We start from the raw sequence: 26,297 nt of genomic DNA on the forward strand, positions 1-26,297 counted from the left end.
TGAATTCTTATTCAATTTGTGCAACAGCTCTAATACCTTGGCCTCACACACCTCGTTTCTTCATCTAGTGAAGAGGTAATGGTGAGCTCAATGTTGCGTTCACCAGGTTGATAGCTTTTAACAAAATAGGCACTCATTAACTGAACAACCTCTTCTGCATCTGCAACCCTTACGCCTTCTGGATTTAGAAGAGTTATTCTTTCATATTCATTCTTTCTTTTATTTGCACCATTGTCCTTTTCTTATGAATCTCTTGCTTAATGAGATTATACATCCATTTGAGTCCTACTCTATTTATCCTTCAAACTCTCGGGACACATTCTGATATCGCATCATTTAAGTATTGTTTAAATGCTTCCCATGCACTGTCGATATTCTTTCGATCCAGCAACTGATCCCATTCCACTGAACTCAGTATACTCCTCAGGTGGTCAAATCTCCTCAGTTGGTAATAATTTTCTGTTTTGTGGTTCAGCATGTAACCTTTTCTGAATGATACATTCTTAAATTTAGTCACTTCCCAAGTAAGTACGGCATGATCAGTCACCACCTGGAGGCAAAATAGTTATGTCTTTAACTGAAATGCCCTCTGACACTATAATCAAATCTAACACTCTTTGACCAAGTTCCTTCTGTCACATGCTGCTTGAGGAAGTTGTCCCACAACAGCTCAATAAATGCATTTTCATTCTTCTCGTGAGATTCTACTGCTACCTAATCAATATTTGAATAATTAAAGTCTCCATTATGATTACTCTTTTCATGCTCACCTTTTCTATTTAGTGATGCATTTCTTCATCACCAGCAACCGATCCACCAGGTCTGTAACAACACCCCACTATGTAATTTGTCTTGTTAGATTCCACCTCACACCAGATGGCTTCAAACTCACTGCCACATGAAATATTGTTAGTAGTATTACTACAATCATAGGTCTCAACTCTAACTGGATTTAAGTCATCTGATATCATTAGCAGCATGCTCCCACCCTCCTCTCCTATCCACTCTATCCTTCCTAAAATACTGTACCCATGACACTTGATACTAGTTAGTAGGTCCGATTCTGATAGCCAGGTTTCACTAATACCTACAATTTTGAGGTCGCAACATATTGACTAAGGCAAGAAACTCTACCCCTTTGTTTCTGATACCCTAGCATTCAAGTACAGACATAAAAATCTACCCATATGTTATAATAAATTTAGTTTAATCCTTAATTCCAAGTGTAAGCAAACAAAGTTTGCACCTGAAAATATCTTCAGGACTGAGGTAAGGTAGTGCAACACCAGGCAACTCCGAGCAAAGGTGGACCAAGCTCTCATCACTCCTTGGCTCAGTATCTCCAATAATGCAAAGCACACCTCCTTGCGGACATGTATACTGCAATGCATTAAGGGAAGGGCCACTACCCAGACCGGTTTCAACCATTATTGAGGGCTCGTCAGTGGGAGGCAGACCCAAACGTGGAGATACTAAGGCAGAAGCAATAGGAGAGGTCATATTTACTTATAGGAGTTACCAACAGGTGTACCACCTTATTATTGAATTACTCTGGATTTAGAGAAAGATGTTGGAAGTTTATTTTTCACTTGGTTAGACTATAATAAATTTAGTTTCATCCTTTATCCAAGTGTAAGCAAACAAAGTTTGCACCTGAAAATATCTTCAGGACTGAGGTAAGGTAGTGCAACACCATATGTTCTACCCGTATGTTCTTTTATACACTCTTGTTTGCAGTCTGCCTGACACAGTTGTACAACTTGCAGATCTCTATTCTTCTCTAATGCCTTACAGATGTAGACATCTTTGCACATATGATGGGTCCAACAGGACAAACCCAAAATCATTCTCGCCTTGTCAACATTTCCATGACAAAGCCTATTCCTGTCATTAACATAGTTATATACCATTGTCGCCTTTACTCTCACATTCACACCATTCCTCCCTTTATAATTTAGTTTTCCTGACTCTCTGTGTTGGGTCTCATACCAGTTATTAGTTTTTCTAGACTCCTGATACCAAATGCATTCAGGTGTAGGTTACTGTGCACATGGAGGAGGTTAATGAAAATGAACTAACCACCAAAATATACAAATATTATATACAAATCCAATCTTCCCTCAAACTCACTCCACACATCCATAAACTCTCATCCATTCCTTCTACATAGCTTACGCATAGACTCGTTTGCCATCATGGCCCTTCTTTTTAATTCATTTTTATCATAGCGAGGTAAAATACTAACGATTTTCACTTTCTCACTTTTCACTCTCGCCTCTTTCAACAACCCTTTCATGTCCTCTCTCATACTGAACTTATTGCCAGTTAAATTGTTCGTACCTACTACAACTCTATTTCGTTTACTTTTCTTTTCTGTTTTTGAATTACTTGCGTTATATTTTTAATTTTCGTTCCAGGAAAACTCAATGTTATAACTCGTTCATCTATATAGCATGTTTTATTATAGAGTCACCATACCAAATAACTTCTTTCTTTTTACTAACAAGTCACTTACCTGATTGCCGTTATTTCCTCACTTACCTGTTTCCTTGCTTTGTTGTTTCTTATTTTCCTGTTCATTTTTCTTTTACTCCCTATGCACATTTAAACATCAACTTTTTGCAATTCCTGCATCGTTTCTCTGATGATCTGCTTCAACTTCGCTATTTTGGGTGGTTAGTTCATTTTCGTTAACCTGCTCCATGTACACAATAACCTCATTGGCTAGGCTAACCTTCTTGTTCTCGCCTGCGGTGCTTTTTTTAGCATTACCTTTCTTGCCCTTTTTTGGCACCATTTTAAACGTATACTAAATATTAAAATATCTTAATAAAAATATATGATAAAATACTAAATACACTATAAAACACTAAAATCCACACTAGTATACTACAAAACACTAATTTTCTAAGGGGAAAACACAATAAAAACAAACAATAATCACCAACTTTAGAGGAGCACTAAATTCACCGACCAACCACTATGTATCCTCGAACCCAATTGCTAACATATAACAATATAATAATTGTTATAATTATTAAAAATCAGTTCCTCGCATTTTCAGTTCAGTTCAGTTTAGTTTTTCAAACTGTCCATACCACTTATCAGTGCTTGCCTTGAATTTCAGAAAACAATAAGGGTAAATTACTGATCTTCTCAAGAAAGTTAGCTTTCATTCTTTCCAGTTTATCTATATCCTAACATGATTCAGTATCCACTGGCATCTTAACAAAGTGGGTGGAGAGAATGTAGTAATGAAGGAGTTTTTTTCATGACACATCACAATATCATGAAAACATGTCAAATGGCGAGAAAGACCTAAAACAAGGGCTTTCTTTCCCTCCTTAGAAAGAGAGAGAGAGAGAGAGCGTAACCTCCCATTTATTTTGTAATATGCAAGTATTGTTAGATAGCATTACACTTATAGGCTCCTTGAAATAGCAATTAATTCTTTCATTCTGCTAGTATATCCTACTCTTTTTTTTTTTTTAAAGCAGAAATGCCAGATTTTCTTCCCTCCCCCAGTTTGAGGTTTGTTTAAAAAATCTTAAAGCTCAAATAAGAAGCATTAAGAACAAGTAAAATTCTAAGAAAAGGAAATATCATTTACTTGCCTTGGTAAACTATAGTGGCTCCAGTTCGATGTACAAGATCTTTCAACCATAAAATTTCCTCCACTAAATGGTTCATATGGATGTGATTTCGTATTAGCATATCTGGATGTCCAAGCACAAGGCATACAACGGGAAACGGAGACAGTAACAAATTACAGTGATGCGTTCTAATAACTCGATTAGCAAAATCAGAGCAGAGCAACTGTTCATGAGGTGCCAAAAATGTCTTGAAACTGAAAATTTCAAAGAATTTACATGAAGTGAAAATCACTCAAGAAAATACATATGCATTTATAACACTATAGACTATCATTAATTTACAATCGGGAAAGTAGCATAACAATAACATAGCAGTAGCATAACTTGAATGTATAAGTGCATCAATTTAAATGTAGTTACCATCTTGTTATCAAAATGGTGTACACACTTCATGTGAACAGTATGATCATTCTTCAGGATCAGTCATATATGAGCAGATTACATGAAATAACACTCGAGAAAAGTATTAATATTGTGACTATATTTTAATTTTTCAAGAAACGAATTTCTGTGCCTGTGGACATATATTCAACAAGAAAACTGTCAGTCACAATCAAAAACCTTACTTAAACAGTGGTAAGGTTTAATGCTCATGGGTCAATGTGCATTCACCCAAATATCAATTCAGCAGTTAAAAGAAAAATAATAATATAAGATTAAGTCCGAAAGAGTATCTGTGGTTATTTTTTAGATCTTACAATCATGATTTATATCATGAACAACTAAAATTCATTACAGTTAAATAGACAGGATAAAAGTTATTCATCATAAACTTCATTTAAAACACGACCTTTCTTATAAAATCATAATTCATAACATAAAAGCTATTTCTGAATATAGCTTTTTTTTTTTTAATAGTAATTCCATGTATAAAAAGATGTACAGCTATGCAACACTTGAACCAAAGTTGTCAAAAAGTACTTTTTAAGTGCATTTTAGGGTATTTTGTCAAGTTCTTCCAATTAGTAAGAAATAAATAAGGGTTGTAAAGAGAATTTACTAGTACTGAATTTAAATAATTGAAAGTGTTATATTTCAGAAATGATGAAGGATATATAGCTTCTTCCATTATTTCTCAAAATGTTCAGAAGTGTCAAAGAATGAATGAATAAAAAGGAAGACCTGGTTCAATGGGTTCAAAGCTGGAATCTAATAAACAACATTAGTTGCTTTTATTTTGCAGATTCAGGGAAATGTGGATATCTTAATTTCTTGGAATGAGCTCTTAAAAGGTGGACTAGCATAATATTACTGTTAAGGCATTAAACTAGATCATCTGCTTAAAGAATATCCATGCTGTCTTTGTCTGATTGCTGTTTGTAGGATTAGTCATTTAGTATATAAAATACCATCAGTACAAAGCATTAATGAAAAGATTTAGAGCTCGAGCAGAATTACAAAGAATGGAGCTAATACTGAATTACAGATACTAAATGGTGTACTGAGATAGTAGGATCTCAAGCCATTGTTAATATTCTCAAAAAGCTATGAAAACATTGGCCTTAGTGTAAATATCAAAAAAGAAAGTAAGAGCTTCAGGCTATTGGTAGATTAAAGTGCATGCTGTTTGGTGTCCTTCAGATAAATGAGGTAAACTTGGAAAACAATTAAGTATTCGTCCCTCAGCTATTGCTGATATTGGTCATTCTGAAATAAGCTAATGCAGATTTTAAAGATTTACAAAAATTAATTTTTGGTTATAGCTGAATGTCCTGGTCATTAAACTTCTAGTTCATAGGATCATTGTCATCTAACTTTGCCATATGGATGCAAATATAACCAGCAATTGGGCCACATTATCCACATGCTAGATACTTGACTTCTCAAACAGATCTTGGAAATGAAGGACCAAAGAACAAGAGGAGAGCAAAATAAGCACCTCAGAAATGATCAATGTGAATATAAAGAAATAACATCAAACACAAACATGGGAAGCTCTGGCCATAAATCAATTGAAATAGAAAAAGATTGCCTACAAAATCAATACCTTTGAAACTGAAATGTGCCACAAAGACCAAAACTGAGGAATAAGAAAAGAATATCAGATCACATATGGATGTTTTTAAATCATCAGGCCCTCCTGAAAACATGTTATCTTGTGTGTATTGGCCTAATAAACTATCATCAGACTCGCACATGAAAATGAATTTTGGAAGATAATTACTCGTATGAGATGAAGAATGAAATGGGCAAGATATTTCTGAATAAGTATCAGATGATTTATCAAATTTATATCGATCCTCAAGTGATACAGGATATGAAGTTTGGCATCAGGAGCCTGAAGAAATTATTTGTGTGAAACCTAATACAGAGGCTAAAAAATTTGATCATTATGAGGGGAAGGTGAAAATAAGTGTGTGTGTGTGTGTGTGTGTGTGTGTTTTCCTCTGAATAGTAACCCTATCAGGAGGTAATTTATTCCTACATGCTCTATTGCAACAATGCTTATATTACATGTAGCTTACAAGTACTGATTAACTTTTGTATCAGTTTTCACATTTACATTTATATTTTTGTATATACATATATTAAGACAATAATTCACACAATATCAGTAATTTATATTAGATTACAATGACTGAAAGTTGATCTTATTGGAAAACTTGATTAATTCTGAATAATACTTTTCAATAAGTCTCTGTTTTGACACTGACCACTTGTCTCCGGAAGTGATGATGTGTTGTATTAGGGGCATCCAGATGGAGGCAATAGCTGACAGTCGTAAAGTGTGTGCATGCGTAAGTAATTCAGTTATGGTATGAATGCCATTCGGCATGGTTGTGTCTGACAAAGGAGTGGAAACGTATGCTTTGGGTTCAATCTTTTGAACCCAAAGGCAGTGCATTCAGGGAGGGCAAAAAAAGTTGCACAAGTGTGCCAGGCAGACTAGATTTAAGTATAAGAAAAAGCCAAGTGGTAATTTGTTATGCATATACACAATGAGAAGAGCATCAGGAACGAAGGGATTGAATTCATTGCTTTGATGAATAAGTTATGGCTTAAGTTTATTAGCATTACTGAAATCTGGCTATCTGAATCAGATTTTGCAATTGGGATCGGATGTTTTATTTTGAACCCAGTTGTCAGATCCACAAGTTAAATGGTTTGAATACTGTCTCATACTAGTTTAGGGTTTGACTAATTTCTCACTTATTATATATAAATTTATTCATTTGACTACCTACTATACTAGCTCTGTTAATCCTGTTCCTATTTCCACATTTAATCTGCTCACTTCATTAAAAACTATGTCTAAATAACTGAAATGTTTTGCTTGTTCTCTAGGTTCTCCATTCAGGATATACAGTTGATGTTTTCAATGTTTCTGCCTAGTTTCATTGTCTTTGTCTTTTTATTGCTGCTGATTTTCATACCAAATTTATCACAGCAGTCATTCAGTTTAGTCAAGAAATCCTGTATTTCCTTACGGGATTTCATTAGAAGTATAACATTATCTGTATAAAGTAAAGAGCTGAGATTTAAATCTCCAGTTTTGATATCAGGTTTAATACCACTTTCCTTTGTAATGTGATCCATATAGATGAATAACATTGATGATAATGTACACCTTTATCATTAATTTACACTCTTATTCCACTGGTATCTACTCTTCAGTCTGGAAATTAGCCTATATTCAACAAATCTACACCATCAGACTCCTTTAGTGTTACATTGTGATCAGCATTCATTTCAAACAAATTATGGAGACCAACGTTATTAGAAATAATTACTTTAATTTCCCGACGTTTCGACCTTCATATTAAAGTCATCGTCTGGAGTATCATCATCATCGTATGTTATACTTTCGCGCAGACTACACATTTTACCGCTAAGCTTCCGTAAGCGATAATCCCGCAGAATAGGTTGGCTGCTCCTTATTCCTGGTAGTATCCCATGTCTGTCGACGTGTGTGCTCATGGAGCCAGTTTGCCTGCTTTGCAGGAGGAAAAACCCCAGGATAAACTGGGGAAAATTTGGAGTATACACATACAGAGACAAGCTATATTACATTTCAAACAATATGCCAAAGAGACAATGATTTGATCAAAGGTTATTCTACTGGCCTAAACTTTAGTGAAAAAATAATAATAAAATAAAATAAATTAAAATGACTACATCAATGCTATATTCTATTTATAACATCAGAGGACAATTTCATACAGATAGTTTTATTACAGCAAAAGTGGTGTCCAAGTATTCAGGGCATGATCAGAAAGCACAGATTTACCATAGGAACATAAATGGCACATTAAATTCATAACTATGGTAAATCTGGCCTTTCTGATCATGCCCTGAATACCCAACATAAAATTGATTGGAAAGGCACCTGTTGTTTACATCATCACACCAAAACATGGTTTGAATATAAATTTAAGGAGGCCAGTGAAATTCTTATCAACCACCCTAATCTTAACAGTAATGATGGTCTAAAGATCCCAAGAATATGGAAGGCACACATTCTATCCACATAACCTTTCCACCTAAGAGTTAATTATAAATATCCAGGATCTTAACTCTAATATAACACATGTGAAATGAAGATCCCATTTTTGCTGTAATAAAACTATCTGTATGAAATTGTCCTCTGATGATGTTATAAATAGTTATACATAACTTGATGTAGTTGTGTTATTTTAATTTATTTAATTTTTTTTTTTCACTAGAGGTCAGGCCAGTAGAATAACCATTGATCAAATCATACTGTTTGAAATGTAATAGCTTGTCTCCATATATATATATATGTAGAAAGTATTTTACCTTGGGTATAATAATTGTTAAAGATACCAAGCTATTTTAAACCTGGTTTTACTCCATTTCCCAAGTAAGCAAACAGACAAACAAGTTTGTCTGTTTGCTTACTTGAAAGGAGAGAAAAATCTACGATTTTTCTCTTTTCAAGTTTGTGCCTGCAAGTGTTGCAAGTCTAGATAGATATATATATATATATATATATATATATATATATATATATAAAGGAAATTAAATGACTTTATACCAAGAATGACAAATTTATTGTTAAGATACAACTAGTTTCGTTGAAATACAACTTCCTCAGGTATCATTGGCAAAGAGTAAAATAAAAATAACAGACACATGAAAAAATACATTAACAGATCTAGTATAAAACAATTTTTATACTAGATCTTTTTATTTTATTTTGCTTATTTTACTCTTTGCCAATGATACCTGAAGAAGTTGTATTTCAACGAAACTAGTGGTATCTTAACAATAAATTTGTCATTCTCGGTATAAAGTTATTTAATTTCCTTTTTTATATACAGTTCTACCGAGTAAATAACGAACATGTTATTTATGTTATTAAAGATGTTAATAGATCTGTCCCAGCGGACTGTATGACTTGTGTTTTCATCATTAGGATCATGATGAAAACACAAGCCGAGAAAAGGATATGGCTTGATAAGGCACTGGCTCACTGTTTCTTGTAAGCAATGTCCCTCATGTATTCCTCCATACGCAATTCAATAGATTTGTCCATCTGGCCAAAATAAGGAATATCACAATCACACCATATTTTGTACACACCAGGATATTTAAGATGATGATGACAAGGTTTTGGGTGACTTATTAAAGAGCAGATTTTTGGAAGTGGAGTGAACAAAGTTCTGATATTGTATTTTTTTAGAACCTTGGCTAATTTTTGTGAAATTGAACTTATTTAAGGAATAGATATATTGCCTTTAAATGTCTTTATTTCTTCTGTGTGATGACTAGGAGGATTAAGAAGGAATTTTTCAATAATTCTTTCAGAATATCTATTAAGTACAAAAGTAGTTTTGAGCTTTTTTTTTTTTGTTGTTCATTTGGGTCATCAAGAAGAGAGCGAGCTATATGTCCCAAGGTAGAAGTTATTCCAAGTTTTTGGGGAGGGAAGTGATGGGACTGACTATGAAGGTATCTGTTGGTATGAGTAGGCTTTCTATACATCGAAATTTTAAGTTTACCAGAAGAGTGGGTCAGTTTTACATCAGTTTTGGAACTATCAGTTTCAAGCTCTGCTGTGAATTTTATACTTGGATGTCGACTATTGAGATGTTCCAGGAAATCCATTAGAGAATCATGTCCATGGCTCCAAATGAGGAAAATGTCATCCACATAACGTTTCCAAACTTTAGGTGTTAACTTCCCTACCGGCCGATTAAATGAAATAGTGACACCAAATTGCACTTCTTATCCATGTTATTCAATGGGTGTTAGAGCTTTGTATGCAGATTTAGCTGAACATCTATAGACGTCTTGGCCGGTTGGGGAGTTAAAGCAAAGTAAGAGATAGCCTTGGCTTCAAAATCCTCCAAGTAAATATTTGCAAGAACAGGGGATAAAGGATTACTCATCGCAGGCCATGATTTTGTTTGTATATAGTATCTTGGAATCGAAAGTAACCGGATTTGATGCAATGGGTAAGCAAGGCCAACATTTTTTTGGATAACTTGTCTTTGAGTAATGTTATGACTTTGTCTGTTGGGATATTAGTGAACAAGGAAATTATGTCGAAGCTAGCCATGATTTCATCTTCATTAACTGTCACATCCTTAATGTATGAAACAAAGTCTGCTATGTTATTGATAAAGGATGAGGACTTGCCTGAAAAACATTTGAGGTATTTTGCAAGATGTTTAGAAAGTTCGTACGTTGGAGAATCAATACCTTCCACAATGGGACGTAGTGGTATGTTTTCCTTATGGATTTTATATATATATATATATATATATATATATATATATATTACCTTGATGGACCCGTGTTTCATTCAGGATTTCTCCATGAGTGCAGGTCACAAAGATGCCTCCAACAATCTCAATCTTCTCTCTTCCATGTTATACCCATAGATTTCACTAGTGGATCTTCCCATCTTGTAGGTGGTCTTCCTGGTTTTCTCTTTATTCTTGGTAGCTAGTTGAGTATTCTATATGTCCATCTGTTATCCCTGAGTCTGGCTATGTGACCTGCTCATCTCATCTTGCTTCCATATACTGCAGTTACCACATCTTTTATGCCTGATCTCTTTCTTAGTTCTGTGTTTCTAACATGTTCCATTCTGCCGATGTTACAAATCCTGCGTTCTATTGCACGCCGAGTTATTCTGAGAATCTCTTCTTTTCTTGTCGTGTTCCATGTTTCTGATCCATATGTGGGTGATGGTAGAATATTACTATTAAATAGTTTTGCCTTCTGAGAGATGTCAAGATTTGGATCAGTAAGTGTTTCTTTTAGTCTGTTGAATGATAGCCATGCAGCTTTCTTTCTGCTAGTTCTTCAGATAAATCGTTATTCATTTTTATTGTTTGTCCTAAGTACTTGTATGAGTCAACTTGTTCTATAGGGATGTTATCAATACATAGGTGACTGTCACTTGTGTAGATGTTTTTGATCCATTTTATTTTTTCTAGATTCATTTCTAAGCCTATCTTACTGCTGTTTGTGTATACTTTTTCACCCATTTCTTCTAAGTCTTTTGGGTTGCGAGATATCACTACTAGATCATCGGCAAACATAAGAATTTGTAGCTTTTCACCATCTATGCTTATTCCTCCATTTAGGTCTATTTTTTTTTCAGAATGTATTCTAAAGTGCTGGTAAATAGATTTGGGGAGATCACATTGCCTTGGCAGACCCGTCTCTTTATATTTATATTTATAGGTTGATCAAATAGGGTTATTTGTGTGGTCTGATTTTTGTTAATTTCTTTTATCATGTGGATATAAGTAGGATCCACATTTATTTCCAGTTAGGCACTGATGACTGCATTGTGTTCTATGGTATCAAATGCTTTTTTAAAATCAATAAAGAGGAACCAGAGGGATTCGGTATTCTCTGCATTTTTCTGTTAGTTGTGAAATGACCTGGATATGATCTATTGTGGAGAAGCCTTTTCTGAATCCTGCCTGCTCTCTGCTGGAGTTGTCTTCTAGAGTATTTTGGATTCTGTTCAGTGTTACTCTGTTCATGATCTTATATATGTGAGAGTAGACAGATTGGCCGAAATTTTTTTATGTCTTCCTTGTTCCCTTTTTTGAATAGAAGTATGGTTTTTGAGGTTTTCCATTCCTCTGGAATCTTTCTTTCTTTGAAGTAACACGTGAATCTGGGCCAAGGCTTTGAAAATAATTGGTAAACCTTGTTGGATTTCTTCAGCCTTAACATGATCAAGTCCTGAGGCTTTTTCTTGACTCATTTTCTTAAGGGCATGTTCTGTTTCTTCTGGAAGTACATCTGGTATATTGCTTGGTTTTGGAATGATAGGTTCTGAAACTTGGCACTTAGTTGCATAGAGATCATTATAAAAATTCTGCACAATTTCTTCTATCCTTTTTCTATTAGTATGTTTTTCTCCATTTTGATCCTGTAAAGCAGATGGAATTGACTGTTTAAAATTTAAGTCATTCTCTATTTTTTTCAGGCTGGTTTTTGCCTGCACTGTTTCTCTTAATTTTTGTATCCTGAAAGCTTTGTGGTCTTCTGGAATTCTTTTCTTAATAATTTACAGATAATTTTGTCTTCTAGAAAATTTTCTTCAGTTCTTTTCTCTTTTTTAGTAGTTCTAGAGTTTGAGGTGAGAGTCGTTCTCTTTTTTTTTTTTTTTTTTTTGTTTCACAGGAATTTCTGATTTTTTCTTGCACTCATTGAATTTATTAAAAAAGTCAATGTAGTCATCATTTATGTAACAGTTTTTAATAGTCCATTCGGTCTCTTCTACGTACTTCCTGAACTTGTGTAGTCTATTTGTTTGGGTTGTCTTTTATGGTTTGATGTTGCCCTGATATGTTGTTTTTTTTTTTTTGTGGTCTATTCTTATAATGGCTCTGAGGAGTCTGTGGTCAGAATCTATGTTGAAGTATTTTCGCCTATTGTACCAACATTTTGTACCAGTCTTTTACAGGCTGTTAAAATGTAGTCAATTTCATTTTTTGTGTCCCCATTCGGTGATTGCTAAGTCCATCTTCTTCCTAGGCGTTTGTTGAAAAGTGTTCATGATAAAGAGTTGTTCAGCTGCAGCAAATTCAGCTAATTTCTCTCCTCTTCCATTTCTTTCTCCTAGGCCATGTGGTCCTATAAACTTTTCATCTTCTTTTTCACATCCTATTTTGGCATTAAAGTCACCACCAACAAATGTGTATGTTGACTTATAATTTAATGCCTGTTCAAGATTCATGTAGAAATTTTCTATTTCTTGATTATCAGATACAGATGTTGGAGCATAGCAGGATATTAATTTTATTGTTATATTGTTCTCGATTCCAATTACGAGTACACCTATTCTTTCAGATATGATGTTACAAGAAAGGATCGACTTGGTGAGCTTAGATTTAACAATGAAACCCACTCCTTCGAGCCTGTGTAGCTCAGTGGATGTGGCATTTGCACACCACGGCGCTTGGCCACACGAAGGAAGACTTGGTTTCGAGTCTAGTCGGTGACTAGAAGAAATTTTTCTAAGCCTTTTTTCGATCGGTTCCCAAGTTAGTCGATCTCTGGCACGGATAAGCGGGTTTTTCCTCCCGGAAACTCAAAAAAATTGACCGTAGAACCCACGTTATTTTCAGACATTAAATATATTGTGTCAGGGTTAGGGATCACGAGATGGCGGCACATTTGAGCCGTCTCTCTCTTTCACTGTGTACTGCTTAATTAGTGATAGCCTTGGGCCATCTATCTCTGATTGGTACCAGTGGAGATTGAACTACCCACTGAAAATGGCCTCGCCTACGCCCGTATACGGGAATAAAAAGGTGTTAGCTGATTTTTTTTTTTTTTTGACCCACTCCACCTTGTTTGCCATTGTTTGAGGATGCTCCGAGGAGTATCTGTGAGCCATTGTACCATCTTGCTGTCAGTTCTTTCAATCTTTTTGTTTCATTCACTAGCAGGATATCCAAGTTGATATTAGTTAGTTCTTTGATTAATAAATCTATTCTGTAGTCTCTTGCCAAAGTTTGAGTATTGAGGGTACTGATTGCCATTTTCATAGATTTAAGAGGTGGCCTTTATATATATAAAATATACATATTTTTAAAGAATTGAATGACTAGAACCGAGATTTAAGTAAAAAAGTACAACTATTATTAGAAGCCATTCCATACTAACTGGCTGGAATGTACAGGTATAACATGTTATTATATGTATATAGATAGTTACTTGTTGTTGCGCCCAATGTATTTCTACAACCAACAGATAACACTAATAATAGGACTCTAGCGTTGATGTATAATTATTATTATTATTATTATTTTTTTTTTTTCACCAGAAGTCAGGCCAACAATTGTTGTAGCGGTTGGTCAGTATCTTTAACAAACCAGTTTGATTGTAGTGTAGCTTGTTTTCTGTGTATAGTTGTATGCTCCAGAAGATGACCTTGACATAAAGGTCGAAACGTCAAATTGTAGATTTTAGCTATATTAAACTAAAGTTTTCATTCAAACACCGTAGTTGTCTCCATAATTTTCAAAAATGCATTAAGTAAAAAAGGTTTTAATATTAAAAAACTACTAGTTTTGGCTTGTTTTTTTCTTTTATAATGTCATCAGGTGACATTATAAAAGAAAGAAAAAAGAAAAAATACTGAAGCTCAAATAAACTATGAACATCATAGAGAGTCTCTCTCTATACATAATTGACATTAAATCGTTGTGGTTGCATTTAAAGCTGTTCTTTCGTTTGTTGTATTGTTGGGAAAGTAAGTGCTAGTAGCATCTCGTGAATGCCACGAGATGCTACTAGCACATGATTACAGCTGAATTAGTATCTGGGAGGTTGTAGCTCAAGTTATTATTTAGATGAACAGGATTGAAGATGATTTCCCTAGATTCCACAATTTTTCTCTCTAGTTCATCATTGCAACGGAAGATGTTAGTAGATTTTTCCCAGCAGACTTTGTGACTTTAGCTTTCATCATTAGGATTAGCTGAGAAAAGGATATGACTTGATAATGCACTGGCTCGCTGTCTCTTGTAAGTAATGTCCCTCACGTGTTCTTCCATACGCAATTCGACAGATTTGTCTGTCTGCCCAAAATAAGGAATATCACAATCACACAATATTTTATATACACCAGGATATTTTAGATGATGATGACAAGGTTTTGGGTGACTTATTAAGAAACAGATTTTAGGAAGTGGAGTGAACAAGGTTCTGATATTGTATTTTCTTAGAACTTTTGCTAATTTATGTTTTTTATGTGAAATTTAATATTTATGTGAAACTGTACTATTCAAAGGTAATAGATATATTGCCTTTGAATCTGTTTCTTCTGAGCAATGTCTAGGAGGATTAAGAAATCATTGAAAGAATCTTTCAATGATTCTTTTGGAATATCCATTAACTTTGAAAGAAGTTTTGAGATGGTTTATTTCTGTAAGAAGTTCATTTGGGTCATCCAGAAGAGAACGGGCTCTATGTCCCAAGGTGGAAATTATTCCAAGCTTATGAGGAGGGAAGTGATGGGACTGACTATGCAGATATCTGTTGGTAAGCGTGGGCTTTCTATATATCAATATTTTGAGTTTACCAGAAAAGCGGGTCAGTTTGACATCAAGAAAAAGTACTTTCCCAACAATACAACAAACGAGAGAACAGCTTTAAATACAACCACAACGTTTTAATGTCAATTATGTATAGAGACTCTCTATGATGTTCATAGTTTATTTAAGCTTCAGTGTTTTTTCTTTCTTTTATAATGTCACCTGATGAAGGCTGTTACAAGCCAAAATTAGTAGTGTTTTAATATTTCTTTTAAATTCTTTTAAAAAATATGTATGTTAACCGAGTTAATGATCATTCATTCATTCATTCACACACACACACACACACACACACACACACACACACACACACACACACACACACACACACACACTCCAGATGATGAACTATTTCTAAAATAGTTGTAGTCTCCATAATTTGTTGAAATGTATATCATCAGACTACCATCCAGTTCTCTTACTTCAGTTATTTCCAAAGAATGGCAAGAGCTATCAATCCTCAACTGCTATGCTATCTTGAAGATTCTCAGCTAATAAATGAACACCCGTATGGTTTCCCCATCACTGTCAATTAACAGGTGAGCTACTCATTTATATCACCTATATCTGGATAAATACCATGAAAAGTTTAGTAAGTCCCAAGTGGTATCTTGGGATATCTTCAAAGTGATATCTCCAAAGCTTTTCACTGGGTCTGGTACAAAGGCCGGTTAAGTAAACTCTCATCATTTGGTCTGCCTCCTGACTTGTGCAGTTGGCCTGCCAGCTTTCTGACTGTACAGTCACTCTGGGTAATGGCAGATGGTTCCTTATAAGTATACAAGCAATACAGTGTTATCTGTTCTCTCACCAATCCTATTCCTTTTATACATAAATTACTTCCTCCAGTAGACTACTAACCGAATACATAGTTTTGTTGACAACAACACATTGCATTCCTCCTTTTCATTTGAAAAACTCAGCAATGCACAAATAATCACAATCTACAGTCTTACCATTACCACTTTAAATAGAGATCTCCAAAACATTCAGTGGAGTTGGATAATCTTGTTAATTTCAATGCAAGCAAAATGCAACTTTGTCTTATTTCACACAAAAAACAACCCTACTCCTCTAGCCTTACTTTTGACAATACCTAATTCCCCATGCATAATGAGATTTATCTTATTGGGATAACAGTAACCTCAAATCTCTCTCAGACAAACGTATTATAAATATTAAATCCACAATCCTCTGCCTCCAAAAAAATTAGGTTTTTTTTTTTCACTTGAGACATTAACTCCAATCAACTTCTAACTTTATACAAATCTGTCTGACCACTGAATATTGCTCCAATGTCTGGGGTGGTGCTCCTAAGAGCTCTCTAAAGATATTGGACTCTGTACAGAAAAGGACAGTCAGACTGATCCCTCACTCACTTTCACACAGGCACTCAATTTCTGCTGCCTGCATCTTCTAGAAATACTTCTGCAGCTGCTGTTCATCAGAATTAGCATCAATACCTTTGTCAAATCAGTTCAAATGTGTGTAGCAACTAATCAACACTCCCTCACAGTGCATCTCTAAACTCTCAAAACAAATTTCTTCTCTTCATTCCTTCCTTCTACTGCTGCCCTCTTATGTGTTTCTCCCAGGAATACAATCCACAGCTCTTCAAGATAAATGTGAACAATTTCCTTCTTGACCATCAACAATACTATAGGATGACCAATCTTTCATGGATGCGTTTTCCCATTAAAAAAAAAAAAAAAAAAAAAAGCTCTCCCTTGTGATACTTGGTTTAAACCAACATGTGTTGTACTGAAGCCTAGTCATTTGACATTAACTGTCTACATTTCTATTATGTTTGCTTGCACTTTTATTCCAATCAAGTTTGTAATGAGGGTGCCCTTAATACTTAGACAAATATTTTATAATTTTTTCTCCCTTTTTTCTTAGCTTGCTGAACCTCTAAGGTTCTTTGTTAAATAACTTCTTCCATTCCTTTGTCTTGAGCTCTTTCATTCCAGTCTTGAATTCCCATCTCAGTTAAATCTTTTTGGATAGTATCCTCCCAGCATAGCCATGGACTATCTCTAGGTCACTTTCCATAAGGCTTTATCTTGAATGTTTGTTTAGCTCTCCTCACCCATTCTTTATATATATGTGTGTGTGTTTTAACTCTGCTTAGTAGAATTGTGAAAGATAGTAAGTAGTGAATGAAAAAATCTATTGGAGGCATGTATTCTAGCTTTTATTTCTCAATAATTTTATTATCTCAAGTAATCAATGCTACAAGATATTTGAAGGAATGTGGCACTTTTAAATTTCAGGTTATTAATGGTAAACTGGCAGTCTATTCCTCTTTTTTTTTTTTTTTTAATGTCTACTCACATTTCTGTCAGTAAGAGAATTAAAAGTTTTAAAATATGATTTTGCAGTCCTAAATTTATCCAAAAGGAAATCAAGTTTGATGAGACAAATTTAATATGAAATCTGATGAGAAAACTGCAACAAAGTGATACCTCTTAAGTGGATCAACATGCTCCCTGATCAGTAAAGTTTAAGCCCCCCCCCCTCCCCTCAGAAAGTCATACTAAGTCAGCAAGAGGTAGCACTATCAGTTTCTCTAGTCATGGTCACTATTCTGTACCCCTTAACAAATACTGTTCTCTATTACCTACTACCTGCTTTTCTCTATTAGCCCCTCCCTCTGTGCTTGAAAAGGGGTATACTCTATAATTAATAAGCATAAATGGCTTACCAATCATAGAATAGATACTTGGTACTAGACTTAGTGGTTCACAAAATTTCCAGAAATTCAGTAAAAATTTCACATGAAAAAGGTAAAAAACTTCTACCACATTTTTCCAGTTTAAAATGTTCAACTGACTAATTTTTCAACTCTGAAAGCTGAGAGACATGTAATATGGATACAGTAGTTTCACTACTCTCACAATGCATAATTCTACTTCTACAAATAACCTACCTTGGTGTCAGATTATGAATGCTTCTATCAGCTCTATTGTTACAGAACTCTCGAAATGAAATTGCATCCCCAAATCTCAGATAGACATTCCCAAAATTTTCTTGAAGAATTTTTCTTGCTTTAAATAAACCCTGAAAAGTGGCAAAGATGGCATTTGTAAAATTAATTGTAAACACTTGTAAAATTTTAAACCATAAAATTATTATTACACCTTCCATGGAGTCGGTAGACTCATCGTGGGAGGTTCATTCAACTGACATATTTATCTTACTGAATCTTAAAATCCTTTACATTCCCTATATTAACAACACATTCTGGTAATGTATTTAACTCACAATTCTCCATGTAAAAAAAAAAATCTACTCCTCATGACCTTCTTCACCACACTCTTTACATACCTTCCAAGGATGGCCTCTGGTTCTTCCTCTCTCACCTTCTACTCATTTTATAATCCCCTTGGGATTAATCTGATAAAATTCCCTCACTAACAAATGTCTCAATCATATCACCTCTTTTCCTCCTATCTACCAGACTCTGCAATCCACATTCCTTCAACCTCTCTCTCTCTCTTTCTTTTCCCCCCCTCCTAACTCTTTCTTTCTCTCTTTCTAAAATTCCCTCACTAACAAATGTCTCAATCATATCACCTCTTTTCCTCCTATCTACCAGACTCTGCAATCCACATTCCTTCAACCTCTTTCTCTCCCCCCCCCTCCTAAAAACCTAACTCTAGAGTCCTGATATTGTCTTAGTCGCTCATTTCTGGACCCTCTCCAATGTTTCCATATCACAATGAAATCCAGGAGACCAAATCTGAGCACAATAGTCCAAGTGTGATCTGACCAGTGCGATCTATACAGTGGAACAACTAGCTGCTATGATAACACACTGACATGTGTTATCATAGCAGCACTATGAGATGCAGTCTTTGCAACATTTGCAATATGCCCTCTAAAACTTTAGTCTACTCAACCATCACTCCCAAATCTCATCCACTTCTTGCAGTACAGTACCATCAATATAGTACACAGCTTTATATTTCTGCACTCCAAAATGCAACACCTTGCACTTAATATTAAAACTACAACCCCACTGCTTTGTCCAAGTCAAGAGTCTATTCAAATCTTCCTGAAGGGAAATATCAGCAGTACTACTTATAATTCTCCCCAACTTTGCATCATCAGCAAGCAACTGAAAATCCCCAGTCAGCCCACATAATGTATCATTTATGAAGAAGTTAAACAGCAGGGACCCAAGAACATGGCACCAATTATACAAAACTAACTGATATAATTCAAAGAGCTAATCCATCTAATCAATATATTATTTATTCTCATCCTCTGCAGCTTGTACACCAACTTATGTGGTAATCTTACACTTTTGCAAAGTCCAAGAATATCACTGTATATGATTCTCTCTTATCTAACATACTTATTACCTTATCATAAAATGCAAGAAAATTGTTAAAACAAGACCTACTATTTACAAATCTTTGCTGATCATAGATTTGTAAATGGTAGGTCTTGTTTCAAGTCCATCAACCCAATCTTTTATTCTATTTCTGATTAACCTTTTCAACACTTCAATACAATTATAGTTATACTATACATATTGGTCTATAACTGAAAACTTTTTCCTAGAACCATGCTTGGGGAGCAGTACTATAGAAGATGAATTCTTTCCACTGCAAGACCTTCATTAAATAACCAGGTCAAGGCAAACTAACCATTGTGCACATTCCTTAAAATATGTGGCGATATGTCATCCATTCCCAAAACCTTCATCTAACAATCAAAACCTGATACACCTCTGATTCTTTCACTTCCAATCCTCCTAATACTTGTCTCCTAATTAATATACTTGCAGGATTATTTTCCTCTTGTATTTACGAGTAAAGAAAATAATAGGTTTATTTTTAATATTTATCTTCATCCATCTACTTAGTGATATATTATGGCCTAGTAACTTTTTTCTTTTTTTTTTTTCAATAAACCAAATATTTTATGAAAACAGTTAATTGTATCTCTACTATACTTGAGTGTGTATTTTTCAGGAGGAAAAACACATTTTGAAAGGAAGAAACCATTTCATTTCATTATGAGATAAATTCACCATCAGCTTAAACTTTTATATTATGTGTTTCTCACATCTAGAATGGAATTTGAATCCATATCTTTTCGACCAAAAGATAGTCATGGCTACCATAAATGCTCATTAATGCTTATATTTTTGATATTATATATACTAAATTTTTAATGTTTAAACATTTTAAAATTCATAATATTCTGAAATTGTATTTGCAAAAAATATAAATTGATAGGGATGTTGAAACTATTTCAGCTTGCAACAAACTTTTGTGATATTAGGCAGACGATTACAATTTATTTTGCAATAAAAAAATAAAAAACTACATTATTTAAATTAAGGGGATATTAAATCCCACATTGTTTTAAAACCGAATATTGATGAAGCCTCAATAAAGGCTGAAACTGGTCTGGGTAGTGACCTCCCACCATAATGTAATAACAGCATATATTTCCTAGGAAATGTTTTTACATTATGGAAAATACCAAGAATAGTGATCAGAACTTTACCACTTTTGCTGCGAGTTGCCCGAGATTGTACTACATACTAGGACTACTTGCATTAGCTCACGCTAGTAATCGCCGATACTTTTATAGTTTATTATACTATATTCGGCATGTAACTCTCTGATTCCAATCTTTGAGTTTCTTATTCAGTTTTAAAACAATGTGGGATTTAATATCCCCTTAATTTAAATAATGTTTATATCGCCGAAATGAAGCCTATTGGCTCTTTATATTTAAGTAAATGAAAAAAAAACTACAGATATCCTAATAATGAAAAAAAGTCTATGCACACATAAATCACATTTATGTGTGACAATATACAGTCATTCAGCGTAGGCTATTACAAATATCCATGTGTTACACAGAATTCAAAGCTGCAGCCTTTACAGTCAAAAAGTGGATGTTACTGAGTTGTTGAGGCAAGCAGGCATCTGATAATTATAAGCAAGTAATTATATTTGCACTAACAAACAGCTAATTATTTATTAAGATGTCTTTCAGTTGAGATTGGAAACATGCTGAACAAGCAGAACTTATTGTAGCAAGTTTTTCAATTGGTCTGGATAGTACACTATGCTTCAAGTGAAATATATTCTTGTTTGCATCTATAGGAAGTGATGGTGGATAAGGACCTGACATTTTGGGACCATATTGCTAGAACTGACTGTGATGTGAGGACAACATAATAAAATGATGAAGAGGAGACTGACATCCATCATATAATGCCACGATCAAGTTGCACATGCATTACCATATATCAGTGGTAGCTTCTCCATAGGGGCTGAGGGCTGCACTGAATGCAGCTCCAGCATTGAGTATACTAGCAAGTACTATACTCTAGTATACTCAATGCAGCCCTTATGGACAAGCTACCACTGCCATGCATAGATTTGGTCAACTAGTTTTCTAGAGGATGATATTTTGGAAAGGACTAAGAAGCATAAAATTGTTGTCAGATTGAAGGAATGCTCATTTCAAAGCCTGGAGAAAGGGAGAGATGTGACTGAGAAAGTAAACGAGGAAGAATGGAGGGAAGACAGGAATAAAATAGGATGAAAGTAGGGGCATCAGCTTTTTCATGGAATATTTACAGAGTGGAAATGCACCGTTTGAGAAATGAACCAAGTATGAAAACAGTGACTGAGTTCAATGTGGTATGCAATGACAGGATGCAATGATAAGTCTGACTGCATGGAGATGTAGAATATTTACAATATATTCAGATATTCCACACTGGTCAAAAGCATTTATTATAATTTGTTAATTTTTATTTAAATACAGTTTTTTTGTTTTTTTTAATAAAAGAAACAAGACACTTTGAAGTCCTGCATTAGAGATAGATGCTGAAAGTTTTTTCACTTGACTTCTGCGTTACTTCACCTTGGTAGCTCTTCTGGGGCTGGCTCCCACTGATGAGACCTCAATAAACCAGTCCGGGTAGTGGCCCTTCCCATAATGTATAGCATTACACATGTGCCTTGCATTATGGGAATGATAATGGAGAGAGTTAGGCACATGACTGGGCCCTAACACTAAGGCAATTCATGTGAGGTCACTATCCCCTATATACAAGTAGCCCAGTCGTGAAGTTACCTCATGCACAAACTTTTTTTGCTTATACTCGGATAAAGGATGAAACCAAGAATATAATTTCTTGGCATCTTTAATTTGAAGTCCTACATAAACAAAAATTATTTCAATAAAAAAATTAACACTTAAATTTGTTCATATGAGTTGTGTCATAGCATAACTAAAGATGCTAAATTTGCCTGCACTGTGAAAAATAACTTATCATTTCAGACAGATCACTAATTGAAATGACTGAAACCTGAAGTAGGCAAACAATGTTTGCTGAACTAAACCAGGTGCTCTGATGTATTTCTGAACATATGCAGGTGTAAAAAGATAAAAGATGTCACACATATCACTGCATTAGTAGAGATGATGGAGGTGGACATATTGGAATTATTCATTGGCAGTTAGATAACAAGTCAGAAAAATATTCTAGTAATATGAAGTAATAAAAGACTGAGAAAGGAAATCTGTTTATAACTAAAGTTGTGAAATTCATTATAGTTATTTGTCCATATAGATTAGTTGAAAAACTCAGCTATTCTGGAAACAGTCAAAGAAACTGTCTTCCATTTCAAACAGAAGTTGCCCCCAAAAAAGTTCCATTTTGCAGGTAATGAATTTTGCTGTAGAGACTTTCAAATAGAAAGTGTATTCAATTATAGGGTTAGATGATAAAAACGATGTGCTATGTACTTCATGCTGTGATTAAAAATACGAAAAAGCTTACTTAATCCATGCTGCTGTTATATAGGTGGAGAAAGTTCCTTTGTTACATTCCCCCCTGTATGAATTTGAATTCAAAAGAGACCTTTTTTTTGTTCTCTAATGATAATGGAGAGAGAGAGAGAGAGAGTTAAGTACACGACTAGACCCTAACACTAAGTATATATACCGACAATCACGTAACTCATCATCAAATTCCTGCCGTGTACCCTCAAGGGGTGTACAGGATATGATAGTACTACATGAAAAAAATTACATCATTACTAACTTCCTATATACAATTTTCCTCCAAATCAATCTGTTACTTGTCAAGACTCCAACATTATCAGATCTTATATTTCTATCGTCTAAGGCACTTTGTATCATATCAATCCACCTATATTTTGGTCTTCCTCTGGGTCGTTTTGCTGCCAACCTGGCAGAGAACACTTACTTTGATAATCTTTCTTTGCCCATTCTATTTAAGTGACCATACCACCTGAGATTAGCCCTGCTAACGCATTCCTGGATGCTGACAATGTCAAGTTCTTTCCTAATATCCTCGTTTTTAATATGATATTGCCATTGATGCCATCTGTTCATGCCTATAATCTTTCTCAGGACTCTCATATCTGCGGTCTCTAGTCTTTGGTTAAGTGTTTTACTTCTGACCCAGCTCTCAGATCCATAAGTTAAAACTGGTTTGAACACTGTCTTGTATACAGCTAATTTAGTGTTCTGACTAATTTCTCTCTTATTCCATATGAATTTATTCAATTGACTTCCCACCATACCAGCTTTGCTGATTCTGTTGTCTATTTCTATATTTAATTTACCATCTTCACTAAAAATGTGTCTAAGTAGCTGAAATGTTTTACTTGTTCCACAGGTTCTCCATTTACAACACAGTTGACATTTTCAATGATTCTGTCTGTTTTCATTGTCTTTGTCTTTTTATTGCAGACCTTCATACCATATCTATTACAACAGCTATTCAACTTAGTCAGAGAATCTTGCAGACTTGTAGCGGATTTATTTAGAAGTATAACATCATCCACATAAAGCAAAGAGCTGGCATTAACATCTCCAATTTTGATGTCATGTTTAATACCACTTTCCTTCATAATGTGATCCATATAGATAATGAATAACAGAGGGGATAATGTACATCCTTGTCTCACACCACATTTAACATTAAACCATCTTCCTGTACTTCCTTCAATTCTAACTGCTGACTTACAACTCAAATAAAGACTAAATATTGCTTGATATAATGCCCCATTAACACCATATAACTGCAGCGTATTGAATAGCTTCTCTCTTGGCACCTTATCATATGCCTTTTCCAAATCGACAAAACTTAAATACAGATCTTTGTTATATTCCCACGATTTCTCCACTATTTGTCGTAAAGTGAAGATCTGATCCTGACAGCCTCTATTTGGCCTGAATCCAGCTTGTTCTTCACCAAGCTTTTCTTCCACAATTCTTCTCAACCATTTCTCAAGTATACTTGCATAGATTTTGCCAGGAACACTGAGTAGGGAAATACCTCTGTAATTCTCACATTCAGTTTTATTTCCCTTTTTATATATGGGTACTATGAGAGCTCTACTCCAATCATCGGGAATTCTTCCCTCTGTCCAGGCTTTCTGAACTATGCAGTGCAGCCACTGAAAGACTCTCATACCACCATACTTCAGCATTTCTGGTCGAATATCATCAACTTCTGCTGCCTTTCAAGTGTGCCTTTCCACATATTTCAAGTGTGGAAAGGCACATTTCCTTTGATGGCTTTTTCTACTTCGAGTATGGATATGTATTCCTGACTGTATGCCTGTTGAGTGTTTTAATCACATAACTAATAACTATATTCTAATAATTTCATGTTGTATATATATTTATGAGTTTTTATAAATTAAAGAAATTTGTGTGGTTAGACATATGTTTGACAACTCAAATTTCTTAATAGCTTAGAATTGAATTGAGTGAATCCTGTGAAACGAACGAATCCCTGGGATATCCTGAGAAATCATTGTGTGTACCACTTGTGAAAAGATAAGTTATAATTTAGTTTCAAGATTTAGTGATGAAGGTAAATTTAAGACATAAACCACTCAGACTTAGAAAAAAAAATGACACTAAATGACATTTGTTATTCAGAAGTCTAGTGATAACAGCATGTTAATGTATAATACGCAAACAAATTTTTGAGTGTGATGTATCATCATCACAACTAGCTATATGTGTAATAAAAGCAGTTGACTTCATGACAAGTTGCCTTAGGTATCCCAAAATACATAGCACACTTCCTAAAATGTGTATATTATCTTTGTTCTTTATTTTAATTAATTTATTATTATTCAGACCTCCATGGAGTGAAAAGACTCATCGCAGGAGGTCCTTCCTAGGAAATACGAAATCTATCATACCACTCCTTAAACTCTATGACCGTTCTCGCTCTCACCACTCTATCAGGCAATGCATTCCACAGTTCAACCACCCTCCAGGCAAAGAAACCACTCCTCACCCACTTGCTCACATCTTCCAAGGATGGCCTCCTCATCATTGCTCCTTTCTGCTGTTCAACCAAGCAAAATAACTCCACAGTGTCAATCCTGTAACCACCTCTCGACAGTTTAAAAGTCTCAATCATATCACCTCTCTTTCTTCCATCCACCAAACTCTGCAGTCCAGATTCCCTCAGTTGATCCTCATAACTAACACTGTACATGTCCTGTACAGTGTTAGTTATGTACATGTCCTGAAATTATCTTTGTTATCTGCCTCTGTACCCTTTCCCACAGTTAATTTATCCCCTTCAAATCCTGGGGACCAAATCTGAGAACAATAGTCTAAGTGTGGTCTGATCAAGGTCTTATACAGCAGAATGATAACTCTTTTATCTCTGCAGGTCAGCGTCCTTCTCGTTATTGCAGCAATCCTCTGTGTTATCTTCACCACCTTTGTAATATGTCCCATGAATTTCAGGTTTCTATCAATCATCAACCCCAGATCTCTTATCTCCCCTACTTCCTCCAGTATATAGCTCCTCCAATAGAGTATGCAGTGTCCAAACCTCAAGACCTTACATTTTGATGCATTAAACCAACAGCCCCCATTCATTTGCAAAAGCTTATTCAAATTCTCTTGCAGGGCTATCACATCTGCACTATTACTAATAACCCCTCCCAGCTTCACATCATCTGCAAACAACTGAATATCCTACTGTAATCCACTGACAATGTCATTGATATAAAGGTTAATCAATATAGGTCCCAGTACTGAGCCTTGTGGGACCCACTTGTAA

General features: G+C 34.8%; 1 protein-coding gene across 2 annotated transcripts in view; it reads right to left on the bottom strand.

Moving 5' to 3' along the window:
• Window positions 1-26,297, bottom strand: part of Gnpat (dihydroxyacetone phosphate acyltransferase) — a 172,028-nt gene that overhangs the window by 67,238 nt on the left and 78,493 nt on the right. For both annotated transcript variants that reach the window (XM_090399390.1, XM_090399389.1), the window contains exons 7-8: window positions 18,120-18,250; window positions 3,615-3,847 (exon numbers count right to left, since the gene is read on the bottom strand). In XM_090399390.1, the coding sequence (XP_090255516.1) occupies window positions 3,615-3,847; window positions 18,120-18,250 (364 nt within the window). The remainder of the gene's footprint in view (window positions 1-3,614; window positions 3,848-18,119; window positions 18,251-26,297) is intronic.

Source organism: Typopeltis vanoorti, chromosome 10 (genome assembly GCF_054136105.1).
Source record: "Typopeltis vanoorti isolate ZY-2024b chromosome 10, IOZ_Tvanoo_1.0, whole genome shotgun sequence".
NCBI classification, from domain to species: Eukaryota; Metazoa; Arthropoda; class Arachnida; order Uropygi; family Thelyphonidae; genus Typopeltis; species Typopeltis vanoorti.